The following is a 20,264-nucleotide window of genomic DNA, read 5'->3' as shown; positions in this document are numbered from 1 at the left end:
GCCTGAAAAATGACCAATTAACAACCAGCACCTCAGATTAGAGGCGTTATGAAGTCTTTACAGAGCAGAAGTAGCAGAAACATCTCACCATTAACTGTTCAAAGGAGATTAATGCATTTTTGGGACGCCTTCAGCATTCCTTTACAATGTAGAAAGAAATAAAAATCAGGAACCATCAGGGAGTTAGAAAGTGACCCCAAACTTTTGAACGGAAGTGTATATATATATATAATGCTCTTATTTTTACGATTAAACATAGTGTTTATTTTTCTGTCCATTTCTTATGATGTGACTTGGTCCACCAAATGGCCATTCCTGATGTTTCATGAGTAATATATTAAACACTACAATAATTATCCAATGGAAGGGTCATACAATCTTGCCTATTTAAATTAAGATGGTGATTTTTTTTCAAGGGTTTGTTGAGATTTTTGCGACAAACCCTCCACAGCTCAAAAAGTCTTCTGCCCTGAAACCTTCTCTGTGACACCTTCAGGAGCACTGCAATCTACCGCAGTATAAAATGTAACTACTTCATCCTAGAATGGAGGTCTGTTCTGTTTTTGTTCTGTTTAAATTTTTTAATCAATATATTATTGTTGTTTAGAAAAAAAGTTAAGGACCATTCTCAGAGAGAGAGGCCTATTTTAAATTGAATCTATTATTTATTTGTTTATTTTCTTCTTTTCTTTTCCATGTTTCAAACAGTGAATGAAACCATGTCTTTGCATTTTATTTTGATCACAGTCTGTGCTTGTGACATCTCACATGTGGCTTAGACTCACAACTAAACAGTTTGCCCACTTTGTAGAAAATATTTTGATATATTTTGTATATTTACGTAGATTAAGTCTAAAACTAACAAAATATATTTTTCGGTCTAGGCCACCCTTTGTATATGCAATAAAATAGCAGATTAAACTTTAACTGCAAGGTGCCATTATTAATGTTAAAAAAGCTGGCCATGACAGAAAGGCACCTGAACACCCAGTGCACCACAGAAAAGGGCTTAGCAGGCAAAAAGTCCAAGACCCCCAACCCAGTCTTCAAACTCCTTAGATCCCGATTCAATCGAGTGACCATGAAATGTGCCAAAAAACAAATACAATTCACTACAGGCCACCCACAGGGGGCATGTAAAACCCTGCCCCAAAGGGCCAGAGCTGCCCCAGTGGTACAAACCTAAAACTTAGATGTTAATGGTTTTATTAGTATGGCCTATTGGTGTTTATGATATCAAAGTGAAAATTAAAAAAACATCTAAGAGCTAAAGAAGACTAGGTAGCTTCTAATCACTTAAATAGCTAAGAACTAGTAATAACTAATATAACCCTTCTCAAACGCTAAACATCTTTAGGTTAGCTCTTAGTAGTTAGCTGCTACCCATTATTTACCCTATTTACCGTAGCACCTAAAAATAGCAGAGCTGGGTGGAACCGGAGTAGGGTCTATGAAAAGTGTTGTACCCTCTTCTCATGCTAATACTCATAGGTAAGGTCAGGACATGTGGTTCCATGTCTAGTGTCGTCTATGTCTAGTCTTTTCACCTCGGCTTGAGTGTAATCTAGGTAATGAAAAATATAGGCAGGCCTAGCTTACAGCTAGAAAATATGGATGTAATGTATTTTAAAAATGATTAAAGTGGATTGCTCAAACTGCATTGTTATCATGCTAGAATCCAGCTGAGATTTCTTAGCACCCCTTAAGCTACCATAATTACTGTATATTATAATATATTACAATAATATCCACTTTGTAATCATATGAGCAACCTCCTAGCACCCACCTGGTGACATTCTGTCATTCAGTCTGACATTTCTTTAGTTCCTCATTGACAAGTTTAGTTCCAGGCTCAGGCTTCACTGAGACATGGTTGAACCCAGTGGTACAGGCCCACACCACCCAGCCAGCCCTGTTAAATTGTTGTTTTTAGACTACAGTTCAGCCTTTGGCACTATTATACCCTCCACATTCACCACCAGGCTGGAGGTCCTGGGACTCCATCTCTGTGTCAGTGGATCTTCAACTTGTTGTTTGGCAGACTGTAAGCAGTACAGATCGGCAGACATGTCTCATCCTCCCACACTCTAAGCTCTGAAGCCCCCAGGTTTGGGTCCCAAGCCCCCTGCTGTCTTCCCTTAGTACTGAATGACCACGTCATGCTCTACAGTAAGTCTATTAAGTTTGCTGCCGACACTGTTGTGGTGGGCATGATCTCTGACAACCATGAGAATAGTTCTGGAGAACTAAAAGCCTGGAGAACTAGTGCCAGGAGGACAGCCTCCTTAACATCAGTAAAACAAATGATTTAACACTGAACTTCAGCAAGAAGCAGATGAGCAGTAACCACTCTGTCAAGATCAGCAAGAACCCAGTGGAGAGAGTGGAGAGTTTCTGGTACTTCAGGTTTCACATCACACAGGACCTGCCACTGTCCTGTCAAGTCAATACAGTGACGAAGAAGGCTTGTCACTTTAAGGCTTTACACCTTAGACATCTGAAGGACTTTAGACTTCCCCGCAAGGTGCTTAGGAACTTCTACACCTGCATTATAGAGAGCATCCTGATGGGAAGCATCACAGCCTGGTTTGGTAACTACGTCAAGCAGTACAGGCAGCCTTTACAGGGAGTGGTGTGATCAGCTGTGCATGACATCCGCAGTGAGCTCCCATACCTGAATTCTGTCTACAGCAAGACCAGGGAGAGAGTAAAGGACCTCTTCCATTCAAACAGCGGACCCTTATCCGCTGGAGTCAGGGAACGCCAACACAGAGAGGATGAGGAGTTTCTTCCTCTTCTTCTGACCCTCAGTCTGTTCACACAAAATCCCCACACATCAGTACATTCCTGATGTTACACAAAGTTCTACCTCATACTGTATATATATAAATATAAATATATGTTAAATAATACATTTCCAGATATAGCAAACTAGTGCTTATATTTATTAATATATTGCAATATATGAATGGACCATTTACAGATCTCTGGTAGCTCTGATTGAGGAAACTCCAAGATGAAATCTCATGTAATCTTTTCTTTTCCACCTAGACAGAAATGAGCCGTCTTTGAGACTTGAATGAGATTTAGGCATTTTCTGCATCTTCTCAAATGTGTCTCAAATGTGGCTCATTACCTCTAAAATGGTAATTAAAAAAAAAATTACATTTTACTACTTCCGGAATGACGATGCAAAAATGTAGAACTCACAAAATGTGCACATTATATATTATGTCCTTGATATAAAAAGTATGTTTGTTGACACGGTTTTCATCATGTGTCACTTTATTTTAGACTGCATAGCTATTGTATGCATTCTTCTTATTATTATGGTCATGTGATCTAATAAATCTGCTCTATTTCTTACCTATATGATCCTTGTAATTTTTTTTTTGCAGTCATGTATAAATAAAATCTAATTAAGGTAATTATATTGCCTAGGTTGTGCTGAAAAAAAGTAACTATATTGCACAATCCTGACTCCTATATACAGTATTTATTAAAACATAATGCAAAGAATGATTAAATATGCTTTGAGGTTTAAGGGCTAGGGTTCTCTGACAAACAGTGCCATTTACACTAAAGAGTGTTTAGTAATTTTTATATACTTCATCTTACTCTTCACATACAGGTGGAGGGAGGGGAGGTTAAGTAGGTTGGATCTCTGAAATGTGAAATTAATAGAAAATAAAGTAAATCTAAATATTGTGTTAAAGGTCATATATAATTGTTAGTTGTGTAGAGTAGACCAATTTTCTGCTGCAGGTAACGTGCCCCGCCCCGCTGGCTTACATAAGCAGGTATATTTTACACCTGTGGGAAACACTGCAATGTGCAAATTATTTGAATTTTTTGCTTTAGAGTTGCTTTATTTTTCAAAATATCCAACCACCAGTTATATTATCGTGCAGTACACCTGGGTGTCTCTAATTGATTAACATGGCTTACATTTTACAAATGTCTACAACTTAATGAACTTACTTTACATTCTGTATAAATGTCATTACCAATAAAGAACTAAAATACAACATACAGAACATTTTTTCATAGTCAACCCAATTAAGCCTACAGTACATATATATTCTAATAAGGACTAATAAAAGACTAGTCTAATAATTTACCACAATTTTCCCCACACATGCTCTAAGCCTGCAAATTTGACCTGTGAGTGGTTTAGCATGTGGGTTAGCATGTCTAGGTAACTAACACTAGTGAAGTTGAAAGTTTTGTTTTATGTTTTTTTTTTAATGATAAAAATCAATCCGCGGGTTACAGTATTATTAGGCTGGCCCCAAGTTAACCAGTGTGGTTTGACATTAAGTTACTTTATACCTTTTCTTTTTAAAAGAATAGTAAGTTATTGTTATTGCATGATCAGTTTTTGAAAACCAATAGTTTTATTAATTCACATTAAAATTTTATTTGTCACACAGCAGTGGAATTCTTATACGACCGTCCGTGACCTTTTAAATTTAAAAACAGGAAATAGTGGAATAAAATAAGACTAAGTTTAGCTGAAACATAAGAAAATAAAATATAAACATTTTTTCAATATATATAAGAAATATAAAAACGTCTGTACAAATGTAGACAAAAACAGCAATAAATTTAAATGGAAATAAATGGAAATGTCCATTACTGAGTAGTCAGTGATTAACAGTAGTTACCAGAACATGTAACTTTAGATCCATCAGTTAATTATATCCTATAAATAAAGACCAATATGTTTGTGGAAAGGTTATCCTGGTGATTATATACACTTTACTTTAACTGGGTTCTTTTCAGAAGCAGGTCACGTCACCTTATAAACCCTTGAGTGTCACGGCTGGTCCGTGTGAGGCAGCCTTGGAGAACAGAATAGACTCAATACAACTGATTGTAATGCAAAATATTAAAGTCAAACAGAAGGAGAATATAATTTAAATCATTACTTGAAGTGAGCAGTGACGTGACTGTAGACAGGAGTTAAGGAACGAGTGACACAGAGCGCGCGCGGTGGCCAGCAGAGCGAGCGCGGCTGAGAACGCGCATTTTGAGAATCTGCGAATCTGACGCGCAGGTAGAGAGAGAGCAGCATAATATGGAAGTATATTAGTGCCAAAATTCCTCAAAGCAAAAAAAAAAAAAAAATTACATGAACTGAAAAAACGTGTTGCAATAAAAATGTTTGATTTTTTCTGCATTGCAATTTATTCTGAATTGGAAAAAAAAATCCTTAGAGCATTTACAATGTTTGAAAATTTTGCCACTGCAATTTATTGTAGTTGTATATTTCAAGTAAAAATGTAATTCAAGCATTTAAAATTCAATGCAAGAATATTTAAGTTACTAAATTGCAGTTCAAAAATATTTTCAAGTGTTAAAAATACAATCTTCATTATTTTGAAGACAAATTCAGGTCGACAAAATTCAGGTAATAAGATTCAAGTCGCTAAAATTCAGGTCTTCACATCCGGGATATCACAGGAAGAGCAGTGGAGAGCCGGTTGCTGCTGTCCGTGCCGCAGTGTACTTTAAAGTGTGCTTCCTGCTCCCTGTGCAGTCTACTTCTCAGAAACTACTTACCGATCGGAACGCAGCCCTCTTAACTAACAGGCCGGGTTGCCAGTTGCCCAATAAACGGTTAAAATGATCCCTCTGTCGCTATATTCAAAGCAAATTCCAGATATCCAGCAGCAATAGAGACAATAACAGTAAGACAGGTTATAGACTGCACACTGTATATCTTACAGTCAGTATACAGTCAGTATACACAGGGTAATGTGAGAACTGACCAGAGTTACAAGTGCAACGATGGACAAAACTACAAGATATATAAAAAGGATATAAATAAAAAATATATAAATTACACAAAAAAAAGAAATGGGGTTAATTGCAGTGCAGCCATAAATGTACAATTTTATATGTGACAAAGTCACAGTGCGACAGGTATTAATGAGGCGCTGTTGTAACAGGCAATTGTTTTAATATTAATAGTAGCGAATTTGTTACACGTACAGTATACAAAATTTTTTTAATCAAACTTCACTCATGCACACACACACATATGAAACACTCACACATACTGTACATACCCAGTGGGCACAAACTCGTGGAATCAACGTGGATATCAGGTGAAAATTGGTGGATCCACCACTTCACCAAATATCCACCAGAAATCCACGTGGATTACATGTGTTGTGCCCGCTGGGTATATACTACTAACTGCTCAAACAACTACATAAAGACTTGACTTCATACTAAATATTAAACTGAAATGTTGTAACTGTGTTGCATAAAAGAATTGGTGACAAAAATTTTTTATTTTTTTATTTTATTCTGACTGACATTAAACCGTACTATCCACACTTTACGTTTTTCTTAATTACAAAGTTTTCATGTTTACCTTTATTTATAAGCAATATAAATTTAACAACGTGTAAACATCATGTATGTTGTTTCTGCTGCTGAGGAAATGAATTCCCTCTGGTTACTGAATGTGACTGAACATCACCGAGCTCAGGGGCGGGAAACCCATCGCTCGCGCGCGTGAATGAAACAGCGCTGGCTTTGCTTTGAAAATAGCGTTTACGGCAGAGGGTGTTTTTAACCGTTTATTGTGCAGCTGGCAACCCGGCCTGTTAGTTAAGAGGGCTGCGTTCCGATCAGTAAGTAGTTTCTGAGAAGTAGACTACACAGGGAGCAGGAAGCACACTTTAAAGTACACTGCGGCACGAACAGCAGCAATCGGCTCTCCACTGCCCTTCTTGTGATATCCCGGATGAGAAGACCTCAATTTTAGCGATTTGAATTTTGTCGACCTGAATTTGTAAGATTGAAAAATAATGAAGATTGTGTTTTTAACACTTGAAAATATTTTTGAACTGAATAAATTGCAGTGGCAAAAATTTCAAACATTGTAAATGCTCTACGGATTTTTTTCAATTCAGATTAAATTGCAATGCAGAAAAATTCAAACATTTTTATTGCAACACGTTTTTTTTTTTTAGGTAATGTAATTCAACCTGCTGTTTTGCTTTGAAGAATTTTGGCACTATTATACTTCCATAGTAGCAGCAGCAATAACTATAATATTTCTTATTTCTGTTTCATGCATCTCATTTATATCTGGCTTTAATCTCATTATGGTCTTGTATATGGGTTATATGCACAAGCAAATGAGCCATAAACATATTGCATAAGCATATTGTAAAAAAAAAAAAAAAAGAAATAGATATATTTTTATCAAATTCAATATATTATAAAGTATATTGTTAAATATTTAAATATATTTCTCAATATATGAAAAGCAGCAATTCCTTATGTATATTTTTCAATATATTGTGTATATGTAATACAGTAATTATTTAGTGTATTGTTAATATATTTAGATCAGAACACTAAATCATTCAATATATTGCGAGTTAATATACTGTATAGAGAATTTTTTAAAATATTTTTTAAAGGAGGAACTGGTGTGGGTTTTTTTTTCAGTCATTGACCCTTACTTCCAGTAAAAGGAACTTTTAATGCTTTAACATTCCAAGACATTTTAAACATTTGAACTTTATGTTAACAGTTTGCGGACGGCCCCTTTATGTTCCAACATGACTGCGCACTAGTGCACAAGGGCCATAAAGACATTTACTTAAAACCTAACAACTGTTTTACTTATAGTCCTGTGCAAAAGTCTTGGGCACATATAATGGCATAAGCAAAAGATGCTTTAGAAAACATTTCTGCATAAAAGAAATTTCTATAAAGAGCAATAAAATAAACAGTCAATATTTAAAGTGGAAACTCTGCTTATAATCAGGAGTTTTAGACAGACATTTGCACAGTACTATAAGTAAAACAGTTGTTAGGAGAATATAAGTTCTTCTGGTAACTCTGTCACACTCGCTCCTTTCTATTTTTATGTAAATCCCAGGAGCGTACATTAGGTTTTTTGTTTCCATCTGAAAACTGCTCTGTCTTGTGTTATATTTCCTTCTTTACAGCCATGCATATATTCTCCTGTAATGTTATTTATTTATTAATTTTTAAGTTATATATGGAAATACTAAATGATTTTGTACAAAATTATGCAGACATGATAAACATATATAGCAAAATTGGTACAGCATATAATATGGTGCCTAAGACTTTTGCACAGTACTGTAGTTTTTTTTTTCTGTGTTTAAAAATTTAAATTCTCCCTGACGACTTCATCAGTAAAAAAAAATATGGAACTGAGTGAGTCTCTGCCAGACACAGCTGACTCTGAGAGAAAAGTCACCTGATTGGGTGATTTATTTTGTAACGCTTTCTGCTCTCTTTCTGTTTCTATAACAATGTGTGTGTGTGTGTGTGTGCACACGTGTGTGTGTGAAGTCTGAGCTGCTGAGATTCATCTGAGCTGCTCAGTTACTCCAACACACTCCAGGATGAAGTTATTTCTGCTCTTTTTCACACTAATGTGTGTGATGGACACCAAAGCACAGAGTGAGTCTGATATGGTTCAGTTGTATAAAACTGCTCTAAATATATATTTTGTCAGTGATAGTTAAAACTGTTATAGGTCAGAATTTTCATTGTTTGATCACAGGGCTGAATTTAAATCACGTAGATTGTTTGATTTTATAAGTGATTTTATGATTCCTTTCCAGGTACACACCACGATATGGATATAACCATATGCTCAGACACGGATAAGGAGTATTTGACAGGGCTTGAGGGAGATCAGACATTTTACGCAGATTTTGAGAGAAAGAAGGGGGTGGTAATGCTGCCTCCGTTTGCTGATCCGATCTCGTTTCATGGACTATATGAGTTCGCCGAGACTAACGTGGCCCACTGCAAACAAAGCTTACCGGCGCTAATAAAAGACTTTAAAAACCAGCAGATGCCCATGGGTGAGTAACTCAGTGTGTAACAGGAACTTAGTCTAAGATCATAAAGCGTGAAGATGTTGGATGTGTTGCAGAAGCTGTAGTAAAATCACCACCCACAGCCTGTAACCCTGTGATTAGTGTAGCCTACTGTAATACACTGTAATCTCACCGCTCACACTACATCACTTTTATATCACACTCATTTCAATTCATGTGGGAGTGTTGGCTCAGGCGGCTTTACAGCTGAAAGAAAGTTTAATTTCAATTCATTCATTGTTTAAGGGTACTGAACCATCCCATCCCAGAATGCATCGAAACCTCCATACAGTTGTTTGTTTTGTTTTGGGATGTGAATTTTATCAAGCGAATATTAAAGCTTGTTGACAGATGAACAAAGTGTATTAAGAAAAGCAAAGAGATTATGTTGAAAATGTATAAATTTGTCTTTTCTAAAAGTTAATTTAAAAAAAGTGCAGATAATTTTTGACTCAGCTGTTTAAACCTACATGGCACTATATTTTTACAAAGTCAGATGTTACTATAGAATACCGAAGTAAAATTACAAGAATTTTATACTGTAAGTTTAAGTGCATTAAGTTTCAGTACATTAAGTGTTGATCCTTATTTTTCAAGACTTCTGCAATTTGCTCTGACTTGCTGTCAATCAATTTCTGGACCACATCCTAACTGATGGCAGCTCGTTCTTGCATAACCAATGAGTGAGTCCACTCCCTTGGCTGAGAAGCGACCCCACACATGACTGGTTTCAGAATGCTTTACTGTTGGTGTGACACAGGACTGATGGTGGCGCTCACCTTTTCTTCTCTGGACAAGCGTTTTTTTTCTGGAGGCCCCAAACAATCAGTAAGGGAATCATGAGAGAAAGTGACGTTACCACAGTCCTCAGCAGTCCAATCCCTGTACCTTTTACTGAACATTACAGTCTGTCCCTGAAGTGTTTTTTTTTTTGCTGTCCTTCTTGAAATGTATGAAAGTGAGCGCGACCATCAGTCCTGTGTCATGCCAACAGTGAAGCATTCTGAGACCATTCATGTGTGAGTTTGCTTCTCAGTCAAGGGACTCGGCTATTTTGCCTAGGAACACAAAGAACGGTACAAAAACATCCTCCCAACCACCCAAGGAAGTTTGGTGATGAACAATGTCTTTTCCAGCATGATGAACTGTCGCTCTGGATAAGAGCATCTGCCAAATGCCTGAAATAATGACATGGTGAATGTGATAACATGGTGAATGTGTGGTTCATGTTCCAGATGCCCCACAGACCTCCATCTATCCCAAACAAAAGATACAGCTGGATTCAAAGAACACACTCATCTGTCACTCAACACGATTCTTCCCTCCACATGTTACTGTGCGCTGGACCAAGAACAACTTAGACGTGACGAATGAAACCTCACTCAGCCAGTACTACCCGAACAGAGACGGCACCTACAACCAGTTCTCCCACCTGCACTTCACTCCACAGGAGGGAGACGTTTACACCTGCACGGTGGAGCACGAGGCCCTGGAGACGCCCGACACCAAGACATGGGGTGAGATAAAAAGTCTTTATTTACTACTTTATTCTTTTTCTTTAAAACACAATAACTCTGTGTATGCATGTGTGTGTGTGTGTGTGTGTGTGTGTGTGTGTAGAGGTGGATGTTGAGCTTCCCAGTGTGGGTCCGGCTGTGTTCTGTGGAGTGGGTCTGGCTGTAGGACTGCTCGGAGTCGCTACTGGAACTTTCTTCCTCGTCAAAGGAAACAGATGCAGCTGACACTTGACGTGACTGTTATTATTATTAAAGCAATAAAATTATGATCTCTGATAGACTTTTTATCCTTGTGACACTTGTTTCTGTGTTGCAGCCAGGAGATGAGATTCCTATCAGGAAGTCTCATTTCGATTTTTCACAAAAGAACCTGTACGGCCACCAGAGTTCGATCTGTCTGTTAAAAGGTCTATTTAAGGGTGTTTACTGGTTCTTCTGGCTGCCTGTATTCTCACTGCACAAATGTGTTAATAAGGTTTTCATTTCCTGTATATGTAATGTTTAATTAATTTAAATAAAATAAAATGTATTTACGTAACCGTCAGTGGTCAGTTAATTTTTGCTGATGTTACATTCAGTATCTAAGAAGGTTTACAGCAAACAGATTGAACAGTTCACATTTGAGGTGTGTTCCGTTTGGCCTGGAGTGAAAATGCTAAGTCCAAAGAAAACTATAAATGGTGTAGGGAACGAGTGAACATCGTGTCTTCACTCCACCAGGAAAGGGAATAAAACATTTCCCATCAGTCAGTGCATCTCGCTGGTGAAAAAAGGAGGATGGAGGAAAGGATTTATATATTTGTTATCATCATTATCGAGAACAACGTCATATTAATAAGACACAATAATAATAAAAAAATATTAATTTAGAAATACCCATCATTATATAGGCTAGTAATCTGTAAAAAAATATATACATTTCTGTACATCTTATAAATTTATCAAATAATTTATTTACAAGTTATACACATTTTAATAGTATATGTTTTATAATGGTATCAGATTTTGCTTTGATAAATATTCAATATTTAATGTCCGTAGCAATAAATCTCCAGAGCAGCAGCGAGAGGTATCCGAGATGCCTAAGTTACCATGGTAACGCACAGAGACAGTGACAGCGTCGGCGCTCTGACGTTACAGGGTGTTCAGAATTTTGTCGACATTCAACGACATTCCCTGCACACGGAGCAGGGAGTAGGGAGTAGGGAGCACTTTGAAGTACACTTAGGAATGGAACACAGCCGTAATGTTTTCTGAGATGTGATCATGTGACTACATGCATACGGCCCATTTCACCTTCATATGCCCTTAAATTCCACCTGTGGAAAAAAATGTATGTCTAAAAAAACAAAGAAAAAAAAGAAAAAAGAAAGAAACATGGGAAAATGTGTGAATCATCAAATGAGGTGAATAAAAGCTGTTTTATATGTTCTTCATTCTGGCATTCAGAACTTTTGTAAATTAATTAAGTTCTAAAGCTACGTAATCACAAAACCTCAATCAGTGATCATCAAACATGTGTGTGTGTGTGTGTGTGTGTGTGTGTGTGTGTGTGTGTGTGTTTGAGATAATACTGATAATGTATTTAGGATACTGATAAAATAAGGAGGTGTAAATATGAAACTTGTGTATTTAATTGTGACAGCTTTAGTCGGTGACCAGAAATGGTTTCATTTCTGCCTAGTAACACGTGATTGTGGGTGCATAGTGTAGGCTTGGTGTGATCACTGTGTGTGTAGGGTAGAGCTCCTTATCTTACACCTCCCTCAATGAAAAGAGACATGCATGGAGGAACGATGTCCAGCCTGCTGAAGATACTTCTCCTGTTCCTGCCTGCGGTCCTGCACAGAGCCAGTGAGTCTGTTCATATTTAAAGAGACTTGTTTAAAACATTAGAACTTTGTTTTGTTTAATTAAAAACTAGGGAAATGTTTAGCAGAATCTACAATTTGTTAATTACATTTGTACCAAAAAAAAAAACATAAAAAAAGACTTAATGCACGAGGCGGGAGACACCCTGGGGTCGGATGCGATTAGTGTTTAAAATAAACTGTTACAATTATTGAAAATAAAACATGTATTAGTGTTTCAGCAGTGAAAAAGCTGTGCTGTTGTCTTCTCTCAGACGGACATTCCCTGTCATTGCCAGTCTGGTGCTTTTGGAGTAAAGAGGATCTACGTGACATGGAGCTCCTAGAGTCTTACGTCTTCAATAAGATAAACCACATGGAGTTTAACAGCTCTGTCGGGAAGTATGTGGGATTCACTAAGTTAGGCATCAGATTAGCAGCGGAATGGAACACAGACACTGCAGACCTGAAAAAACGAAAAGGCCAAGTGGAAACTTACTGTAAACCAAATGTTAGGAATTACTACCTCTATGTCCTCAGTAAATCAGGTCAGATCATTTAACTTAACTTAACTTAAATACTGTTTTTTTAGGTAATAATCTCAGTATTTTCGTATTCTTCAATACATTAAAATTAATTTTACAATATTTATTTAAGTTGCAAATTATTAAATGCTTGTACAATAAACAATGAGATTATTACATACAAATTAAACTGATCACCTACAGTATTAGATGCCCACTTATTATTATTATTATTATTATTATTATTAGTAATAGTAATAGTAGTAGCATATATATTTCTGTGGTTCAATTGTGCAGTTGAGCCCCTGGTTGAACTGACATTGGTGAAGCAGTCAGACGGCTCTCACCCGGCCATGCTGATGTGCAGCGCCTACGACTTTTACCCAAAGCTCATTAAAGTGACCTGGATGAGAAACGGTAAGGAGGTCGAGGGAGATCAGACGTCCATAGAGGAGATGGCTGATGGAGACTGGTACTATCAGGTCCACTCACATCTGGAGTACATGCCTGAATCTGGAGAGGAGATCTCCTGTGTGGTGGAACACGCCAGCTTCAAAAAGCCCATGAGCTATAAGTGGGGTGAGTCTGATCACTACAGTCTAGAACCTTAAACTGAGCTCATTTCATTAAAAAATCAATGACTGCTCTCTCTCTCTCTCTCGCTCTCTTTCTCTCTTTCTCATACTGTACACACACACACACACACACAAGGTTGAGTCCAAAATGATCTGCATTCACTCTAAAAAATGATTCTGTGGCCTTGTAAATTTCACAGTTATAAAAAAGTTATGTTACCTTAATAAAATCTCTAAAAGTCACATACATGATTGTTTGAGTTAGACAAATCAAAATAAATGCCTAAAAAAACAATTATTAATTTTGTCTTAAGTGTACACTATAATTTAAGTTAACTTCACTAGTAAAAATCAGTATTTGACTAAATGAATTATATTTTTAACATGCACTTAATATTTTTTGATACATTTCAATCAAAATATCTGTTAATGGAGTAATTGTACTGATTAGTTTCAAGAACTAAAATTATAAATTATTCCAACTCAATATTCTTTATTTTTAACAACAAAAACTTAAATAATTGAGTAAATTGCCCTGTGCAAGTGCTCATGGGAAGTCTGGTGTAACATCAGAGACAAGAAGGCTGTGAGGATGTGAGAATGGACATGAAGCACCTGGAACATTCCTTACAAATCCTGGTGAGTAAACAGCTAACACAAGTTACTGTAATAATGACTCTGTCACAACTTTATAGGGTGTGAGTTACTGTTCTGAATCCTGTCACAGCCGAGCTCCAGAGCTAACGATAGCTAGCAACAGGCCAGTCCTGGGGTTCATAGTGATTTAGCTTGTTTGTTCCAACCACCAAACTGCTCAGCTAAAGTGCGTTTAATACAGACACTTAAACTCTGGTGTAAAAGGAGAGATTTAACACCGAGCAGCAGCGCGTGCATGTCCGGGTTTTTTCCGGGTTTCTCGGTGTAAACGGCGGCGGTTGTGCCGCAATATTTGAATTTCTCCCGCCAAATGCGGTGATTTTGCGCAGCCTACCGCCACTGTGGAGAGGATATAAAACTAGCATGTTCAAATTACCGCGTGTGTACCGGTCCACCTCACACACTGAACCGCGAGTCTGCTCGGTCACTCCGACACTTTAAGGAAGAAACTCAGAACAAATCCGGTTTAAACAGCAGAAATGAGGTGCAGTGTCCGGGTTCTGGCAGTGTTTTATCCGTTACTGTATATAAGTATTTTTAACATGATTAAAAACTGAGCAAGCAGCAGCAGATGTTATAAAATAAATGTGCTAAGTACTGTACTAATAATTAAAGCTATGAAATATAAAGATTTAGTGAAAATACAAAATTTCTCTCAGAATTAGAATTGGGAGAAAGTAATATGAAATTTAAATATTGAAGTGAAACATTATGTATGTTCTGATATGTAAGTAAAAGAACCTAAAACTGATTGATTTTGTGTGTGTGTGTTTGTGTGAAACATGTTATATATTTTCTATATCTCTTTCACAGCCTCAACACCACTAATGAAGAGAAGTTGAATGGAGATAAAACAGGAGGTAAATGTCAAGTTTTTTAAATGTTACAGAAGTATTAAATGTGTAACCATTGAATCAAAGATAGAAATAGACTATTAGTCCAAAAAGTATGTATTTGAACGGAAGTACTATTTTACCAGTCTGGTAGACTTTATATTAACAGTCACACTTGTACTTACTTGTATACTATTGTACCTTTTTCAGGTACCAGCATTATGGGATGGCGGTGTAAGCTCTGCACATTTGTCGTATCATCAAAAGGAATTCCGATCATTACCGAGTGAAGCATGGTACTGTTGGTCATGGATATTTAGTGTCCTGTCTTCATTTAGACTGTCATTGCTTCTTTAAGACCTGAGAAGGTCTGCACACACATTTGTATGGATCCCACAGTTTGCAGGAAACTGAAGTGAAGGTGTGCAATCTTTCAGATGTAAAATGTGACTCATTAGATTATAATACAAAAGTCTACTTCCCATGTGTTAACTGTATAATACTTGTGGCAGGAGTATTGTTTCTGAGACTGTTTACTAATAACATAAATTCAGCTCTTTGTTTATGATCTTGTTACATGTCATTTGCAAAGTAAACCAGGTTGAGTTTGGACTTCATGTCTTGTCAAATTTGGCGAATAAATGTTTAATTAAAATGAAAATGTGTGTGTTGTTTCTTTCATTCAGTTAAAATATTTAGTAAATGTAGCACATTTGTTTATTAAATAATAGTATAATTATAAGTATCTTCTACCTTCCATTTCAATTATATCTACTCAATTATTTTACTCATTTTCACTTTTCATTAACTTCTAATTTTCATTACATTTACTCAATTTTGTACATCATTGTACTAAATATAGTTATTCAGGTCTACTTAATTTTTTTACTGACTTGTACTCAATTCATGAAGTATATTTTACATGATTTTTATATTTTTTTATATTTACTCAATATTTTTAAGTGTAAAAATGTTTCACCAAAAAAATTGAGTACAGCACAGTTTTATTTTTTAGAGTGTTTTTAGTTATATTAAAACGTCTTAAAACTGTCTTATCAGCGCTTTTTGTTTGAGGCTACTGTCTCCCCAGACACCTCTGTGCAGGTGTGAGAGCGAAAATTGATGTTTTGATGTTGATTTGCACAAAAGAAGAGGAGCATGCAGCAATTTGTGCCAGATGTGTTCCAGAAGACTCATGGAAGATCATGAACAGAAGCGATTGAATATCGGCAAACAACATTTTGACCAAAACTATAAGGAATATTAAAGAGGGAAGTGGTGGCTCAGGCGGCTAAAAATCTGCCAGAACCAAGAATAAGTTCAAGTCGACCATCAGATCTAAAATTGATGCTTACAGTTTTCTGGGATTCACAAAGGCCAGTATTGGAACATTATTAGAAAAAATGTTTAACAATCAGCAACGTTCGTTACACTGAGACACTTATTGAAGAGCTGAAGCTTAAACTTAGCATTCAACACAGAGGACCGATATCCAAGGGAGTCATGATCTCGCATGATGCACGTCCGCACACCTCTGGCCCCACTAAACGTGGTTTTGATGTGTAAGTGTCCTCCCTACAGTCCTGATCTCACTTCATCAGACTTTCACCTGTTCGGTCCCCTGAAAACAAAACTACGAGGACAAGGATTCACTTCTGATGAAGAAGAATCAGAAAGAGTTTCATTGCCTAGTATGTTCATTTGGTAGAAGCTTTCACAAATCAAAACACACACAACACGAAAAAAAAAAAATAGAGTTAACAAGAAATAGAATAGGATCTGTTGTATTATCAAATAAATATCAGTGGTATTAAATTAAATTTAATTTTATATGTATAACACTTTTAACAATGGTCATTGTCACAAAGCAGCTTTACAGAATCAAAAGAAAATCATGGAAATGTGTATGAAATGTGAAAATGTGAATCATAATCATTAGATTGTCTGTGATGAGCGAGCCGAGGGCAACTGTGCTGAGGGTAAATCTAACTAACCATGACATCATAACTAAAAGGGAGAGCCAGAAGGAAACACAAACATGAGGGCTTCCTGAGATGTAAAGCAAACAATCACCTCACCGTCAGCAAACCTGAGTGATCAATGAGAGTGAGGAAGACAGCATCTAAACATACCAGTTCACCATAATACTCTACGTCCACGAGTCCCCCAGATCTGCTCCTTTACCTATGGCAAATCTATTTATAAAAATGCTTGGCTAAATAAATAGGTTTTTAGCCTGGACTTAAACACTGAGACTGTGTCTGAGTCCCGAACACTATTTGGAAGACTATTCCATAATTTTGGGGCTTTGTAAGAAAAAGCTCCGCCCCCTGCTGTAGTTTTCATAATACGTGGTACTGACAAGCAGCCTGCATCCTTTGATCGAAGTAGGCGTGGCGGATCATAAGACACTAGCAGTTCGCTCAGATACTGCGGCGCGAGACCATTTAATGCTTTATATGTCAAGAGTAGTATTTTAAAATCAATGCGAAATTTCACAGGGAGCCAATGGAGTGAAGATAAGATAGGGGTGATGTGCTCCTACAGTATCTTCTGGTTCGAGTGAGGACTCTCGCTGCTGCATTCTGGACTAGCTGAAGCTTGCTTTTTTTAACTAACAATATATTTCTTATCTTGGCAATATTTCTGAGGTGAACGAATGCTATCCTGGTAATATTATCTACATGTGCTTCAAATGAATGGCTGTAATCTATAATCACACCGAGGTCTTTTACTATTTCACTTGATGGATCAGAAAAACCATTTAAAGTTACAGTGTGATCAGAAAGCTTGTGGTCCTACTGTAGTACCAGAACATTATGATCAATAGTGTCAAAAACTGCACTGAGGTCTAATAACACAAGTATAGTGACGCAACCCTGATCAGAGGCCAATAGGAGGTCATTTACTACTTTAACGAGTGCTGTGGTGACGCCTAAATCCTGACTGATATAGTTTGATACGGTTTAATAACTGATCATTTAAAAGATTTTGGAACAAACCCAATGCTGAGTGAAGAATTAATTATTCTCAACAGGGGTTCTGTTATTGCTGCTACTACTGTATCTGTTTAAGAAAATGTGTCGGTACAGGATCTAATACACAGGTTGATGAATTTGCAGAAGATTCCAAGTTCTATGGAGTCAAAGGTACTGCACAGTGTTGCACCTATTGCACATATTCTGTGGGGAAAACATTTAACTATTCATAAGGTAGATTGCCTTGGGGGAAAAAATACTTTTGTGCCTGACTGTCCTGGTGTTCGGTGCTCTGTAGCGATGATCAGACAACAAAAGTTCAAAGAGAAGTTGGCCTAAATAAGTGGGGTCCAAAGTGATCTGGATATATACAGTTCAAACTAACATACAAACAAAGACAACTGGAGATCTCCACACTAAAGCAGCCATCTGCGGCACCAGAGGTGAAGACAGCAGTGCATTCGTGGCTCACAACTCAGCCTAAAACATTTTTTATCAAGGGAATATGAAAGCTTGTTGACAGATGAACAAAGTGTATTAAGAAGAGCAAAGAGATTATGTTGAAAATTTAGATGTTTGTCTTTTTTAATTAAAAAGAGTGCGGATAATTTTTGACTCACCCTTTGATTTCATTTATTAAGGGAAAAAAAAGCTGTTCAAACCTACATGGCCCTATGTGAAAAAGTAATTGCACACACACACACACACACACACGCACATGCACACACACACACACACACACACACACACACACACACACACACACACACACGTGGGGCTTTAGAGGAGGAAGTGAAAGAGGTTGAGGGGGAGTGGGGAAATACTTTTTTACTGTTCTATATACATACAGTATAGTATTTGCCCTTTCCTGATTTTTACATTTCTTTTAAATGTCCCAGTTCCCTCTACGTCTGAACCTGATAAGAGTAAGATCGCTATCGGGGCTTCAGGTCTGGTGTTGGGGGTCGTGCTTTCAGCTGCTGGGTTCATCTACTACAAGAAGAAATCCTCAGGTCAGTGGATTAACCAAGAGGAACACATCACCTCTAAAAACATAAGCGTTTACTAGTACAGCTGTGCATTTGTCATTAAAATGAAATGCTATAACAATTAAATATAAACTTGCTCCCTGATGTTCATGTTTTATTTCTGGTTTCTGTTCACAGGACGGATCCTGGTGCCGACATGAAGACGGGTAGAGTTTGAGGTTGGCACATTGATTTACATTTCCATAAAACATAGCGGACCGACACCAGCAGATGACGCGGCTCCCCAAACCCCCACTGACTGCAAACTTTACACTGGACTTCAAGCAACTTGGACCTGTGCCTCTCCTCTCTTCCTCCACTGGGATCTTGATTTCCATCAAATGAAATAGAAAATTTACTTTTATCTGATAAGAGGTCTTTGGCCCACTGAGCAAACGCTGTCTAGTCCTTTTGGTCCTTAGCTTTTTTCCCTCCATTAAACCTTGCATTAATGTTCTTGGACACAGCACTCTGTAAACAGCCAGATTCTTCAGCAATGACCTGTTGTGGTCCACTGAACCAGACAGAAAGACCATGTAAAGGCTCAGGAAACCTTTGCAGGTGTTTTGAGTTAATTAGCTAATTAGAGTGTGACACCATGAGTCTCCAGTATTGAACTTTTTCACAATATTCTAATTTTTTAAATAAACACTTTAAATACATCAGTCTCTGTGTAATGAATCTATACAATTCTGTGTCAGTTAAACTGCAGATAAAATAAACAAAGCTCTTATTGCTAAACTATTAATCCTGCTGCATTATGAATTTAAAGCTTAAGTGGAAGGTAAAAGGTTTAGTTTTGGGTGGAGATCCTCAGCCCCTCTGAGAATAAATGTATAAATGAATCAATAAATTAATTAATATTATTTTTAGTTGAATATTTTTTAGTGTGATGGAAAGCTTTGCTTTTATAAGACTATACTTATAATCAGGAGAGTCAATTAGTTTATTCTAAAGCATGTCCTTTAGCCAAGATATTTTCAGAATCTCTCTCCAAACTTTTCAAGATTCAAGAATTTTATTTGTCACGTACTGTACATGGTTGTACAAGTACAACAGTAGAAGAGTAGCACAAACTCTAGACTGTTTATTGCCCTCATAGCCTGATGGAAAAGGCTGTCCTTCAGTACGTGCCCTGAGTGACCGGAGTCTCTGACCAGATAGAAGCCATTGAATAAATATATATTATATAAAAATATATTTTATTATATATGTTTCGAATCAGAGATGGAGATGGATGTAGACAGTGACTAAGCAGAACTTTCACAGTTGGAAAGCAGAGAGAGAAAAAGAGTTTTACTATGACTTAAAGATTACTCTTACTAATACAAGCTCAGTATATTTCAGTTAAGTATAATTATATTTGAAGGAAAGTACAGTATGCGTCAAAATATACAGAACTGAAACAAAAAGA

The 20,264-nt window shown here is 36.9% G+C and overlaps 2 protein-coding genes across 2 annotated transcripts; both read left to right on the top strand.

Moving 5' to 3' along the window:
* Positions 1 to 8,326: 8,326 nt before the first annotated feature.
* Positions 8,327 to 10,863, top strand: LOC128530507 (H-2 class II histocompatibility antigen, A-U alpha chain-like). The gene is made up of 4 exons (XM_053504491.1): positions 8,327 to 8,463; positions 8,628 to 8,873; positions 10,124 to 10,405; positions 10,509 to 10,863. Exons 1-4 carry the CDS (start codon positions 8,406 to 8,408, stop codon positions 10,628 to 10,630), a joined length of 708 nt encoding a protein of 235 aa, XP_053360466.1. The 5' UTR covers positions 8,327 to 8,405; the 3' UTR covers positions 10,631 to 10,863.
* A 1,283-nt stretch (positions 10,864 to 12,146) lies between these two features.
* LOC128530504 (H-2 class II histocompatibility antigen, E-S beta chain-like) lies at positions 12,147 to 19,515 on the top strand. Its single transcript, XM_053504489.1, has 5 exons — positions 12,147 to 12,259; positions 12,531 to 12,803; positions 13,077 to 13,358; positions 18,722 to 18,835; positions 18,989 to 19,515. Exons 1-5 carry the CDS (start codon positions 12,175 to 12,177, stop codon positions 19,009 to 19,011), a joined length of 777 nt encoding a protein of 258 aa, XP_053360464.1. The 5' UTR covers positions 12,147 to 12,174; the 3' UTR covers positions 19,012 to 19,515.
* The last annotated feature ends 749 nt before the right edge of the window (positions 19,516 to 20,264 follow it).

This window comes from Clarias gariepinus, chromosome 9 (assembly GCF_024256425.1).
Source record: "Clarias gariepinus isolate MV-2021 ecotype Netherlands chromosome 9, CGAR_prim_01v2, whole genome shotgun sequence".
Classification (NCBI taxonomy): Eukaryota; Metazoa; Chordata; class Actinopteri; order Siluriformes; family Clariidae; genus Clarias; species Clarias gariepinus.
Note: the sequence above shows the minus strand (reverse complement) of the source record. Positions and strands in the feature narration are given on the sequence as shown.

Coding starts and splice junctions, on each gene's coding strand:
- LOC128530504 (XM_053504489.1), top strand. CDS start 12,175: ATGAAAAGAGACATGCATGGAGGAACGATGTCCAGCCTGCTGAAGATA. Junction 12,260..12,530: donor TGCGGTCCTGCACAGAGCCA/GTGAGTCTGTTC, acceptor GTCTTCTCTCAG/ACGGACATTCCCTGTCATTG. Junction 18,836..18,988: donor CTACAAGAAGAAATCCTCAG/GTCAGTGGATTA, acceptor TTCTGTTCACAG/GACGGATCCTGGTGCCGACA.
- LOC128530507 (XM_053504491.1), top strand. CDS start 8,406: ATGAAGTTATTTCTGCTCTTTTTCACACTAATGTGTGTGATGGACACC. Junction 8,464..8,627: donor GATGGACACCAAAGCACAGA/GTGAGTCTGATA, acceptor ATTCCTTTCCAG/GTACACACCACGATATGGAT. Junction 8,874..10,123: donor AAACCAGCAGATGCCCATGG/GTGAGTAACTCA, acceptor TTCATGTTCCAG/ATGCCCCACAGACCTCCATC.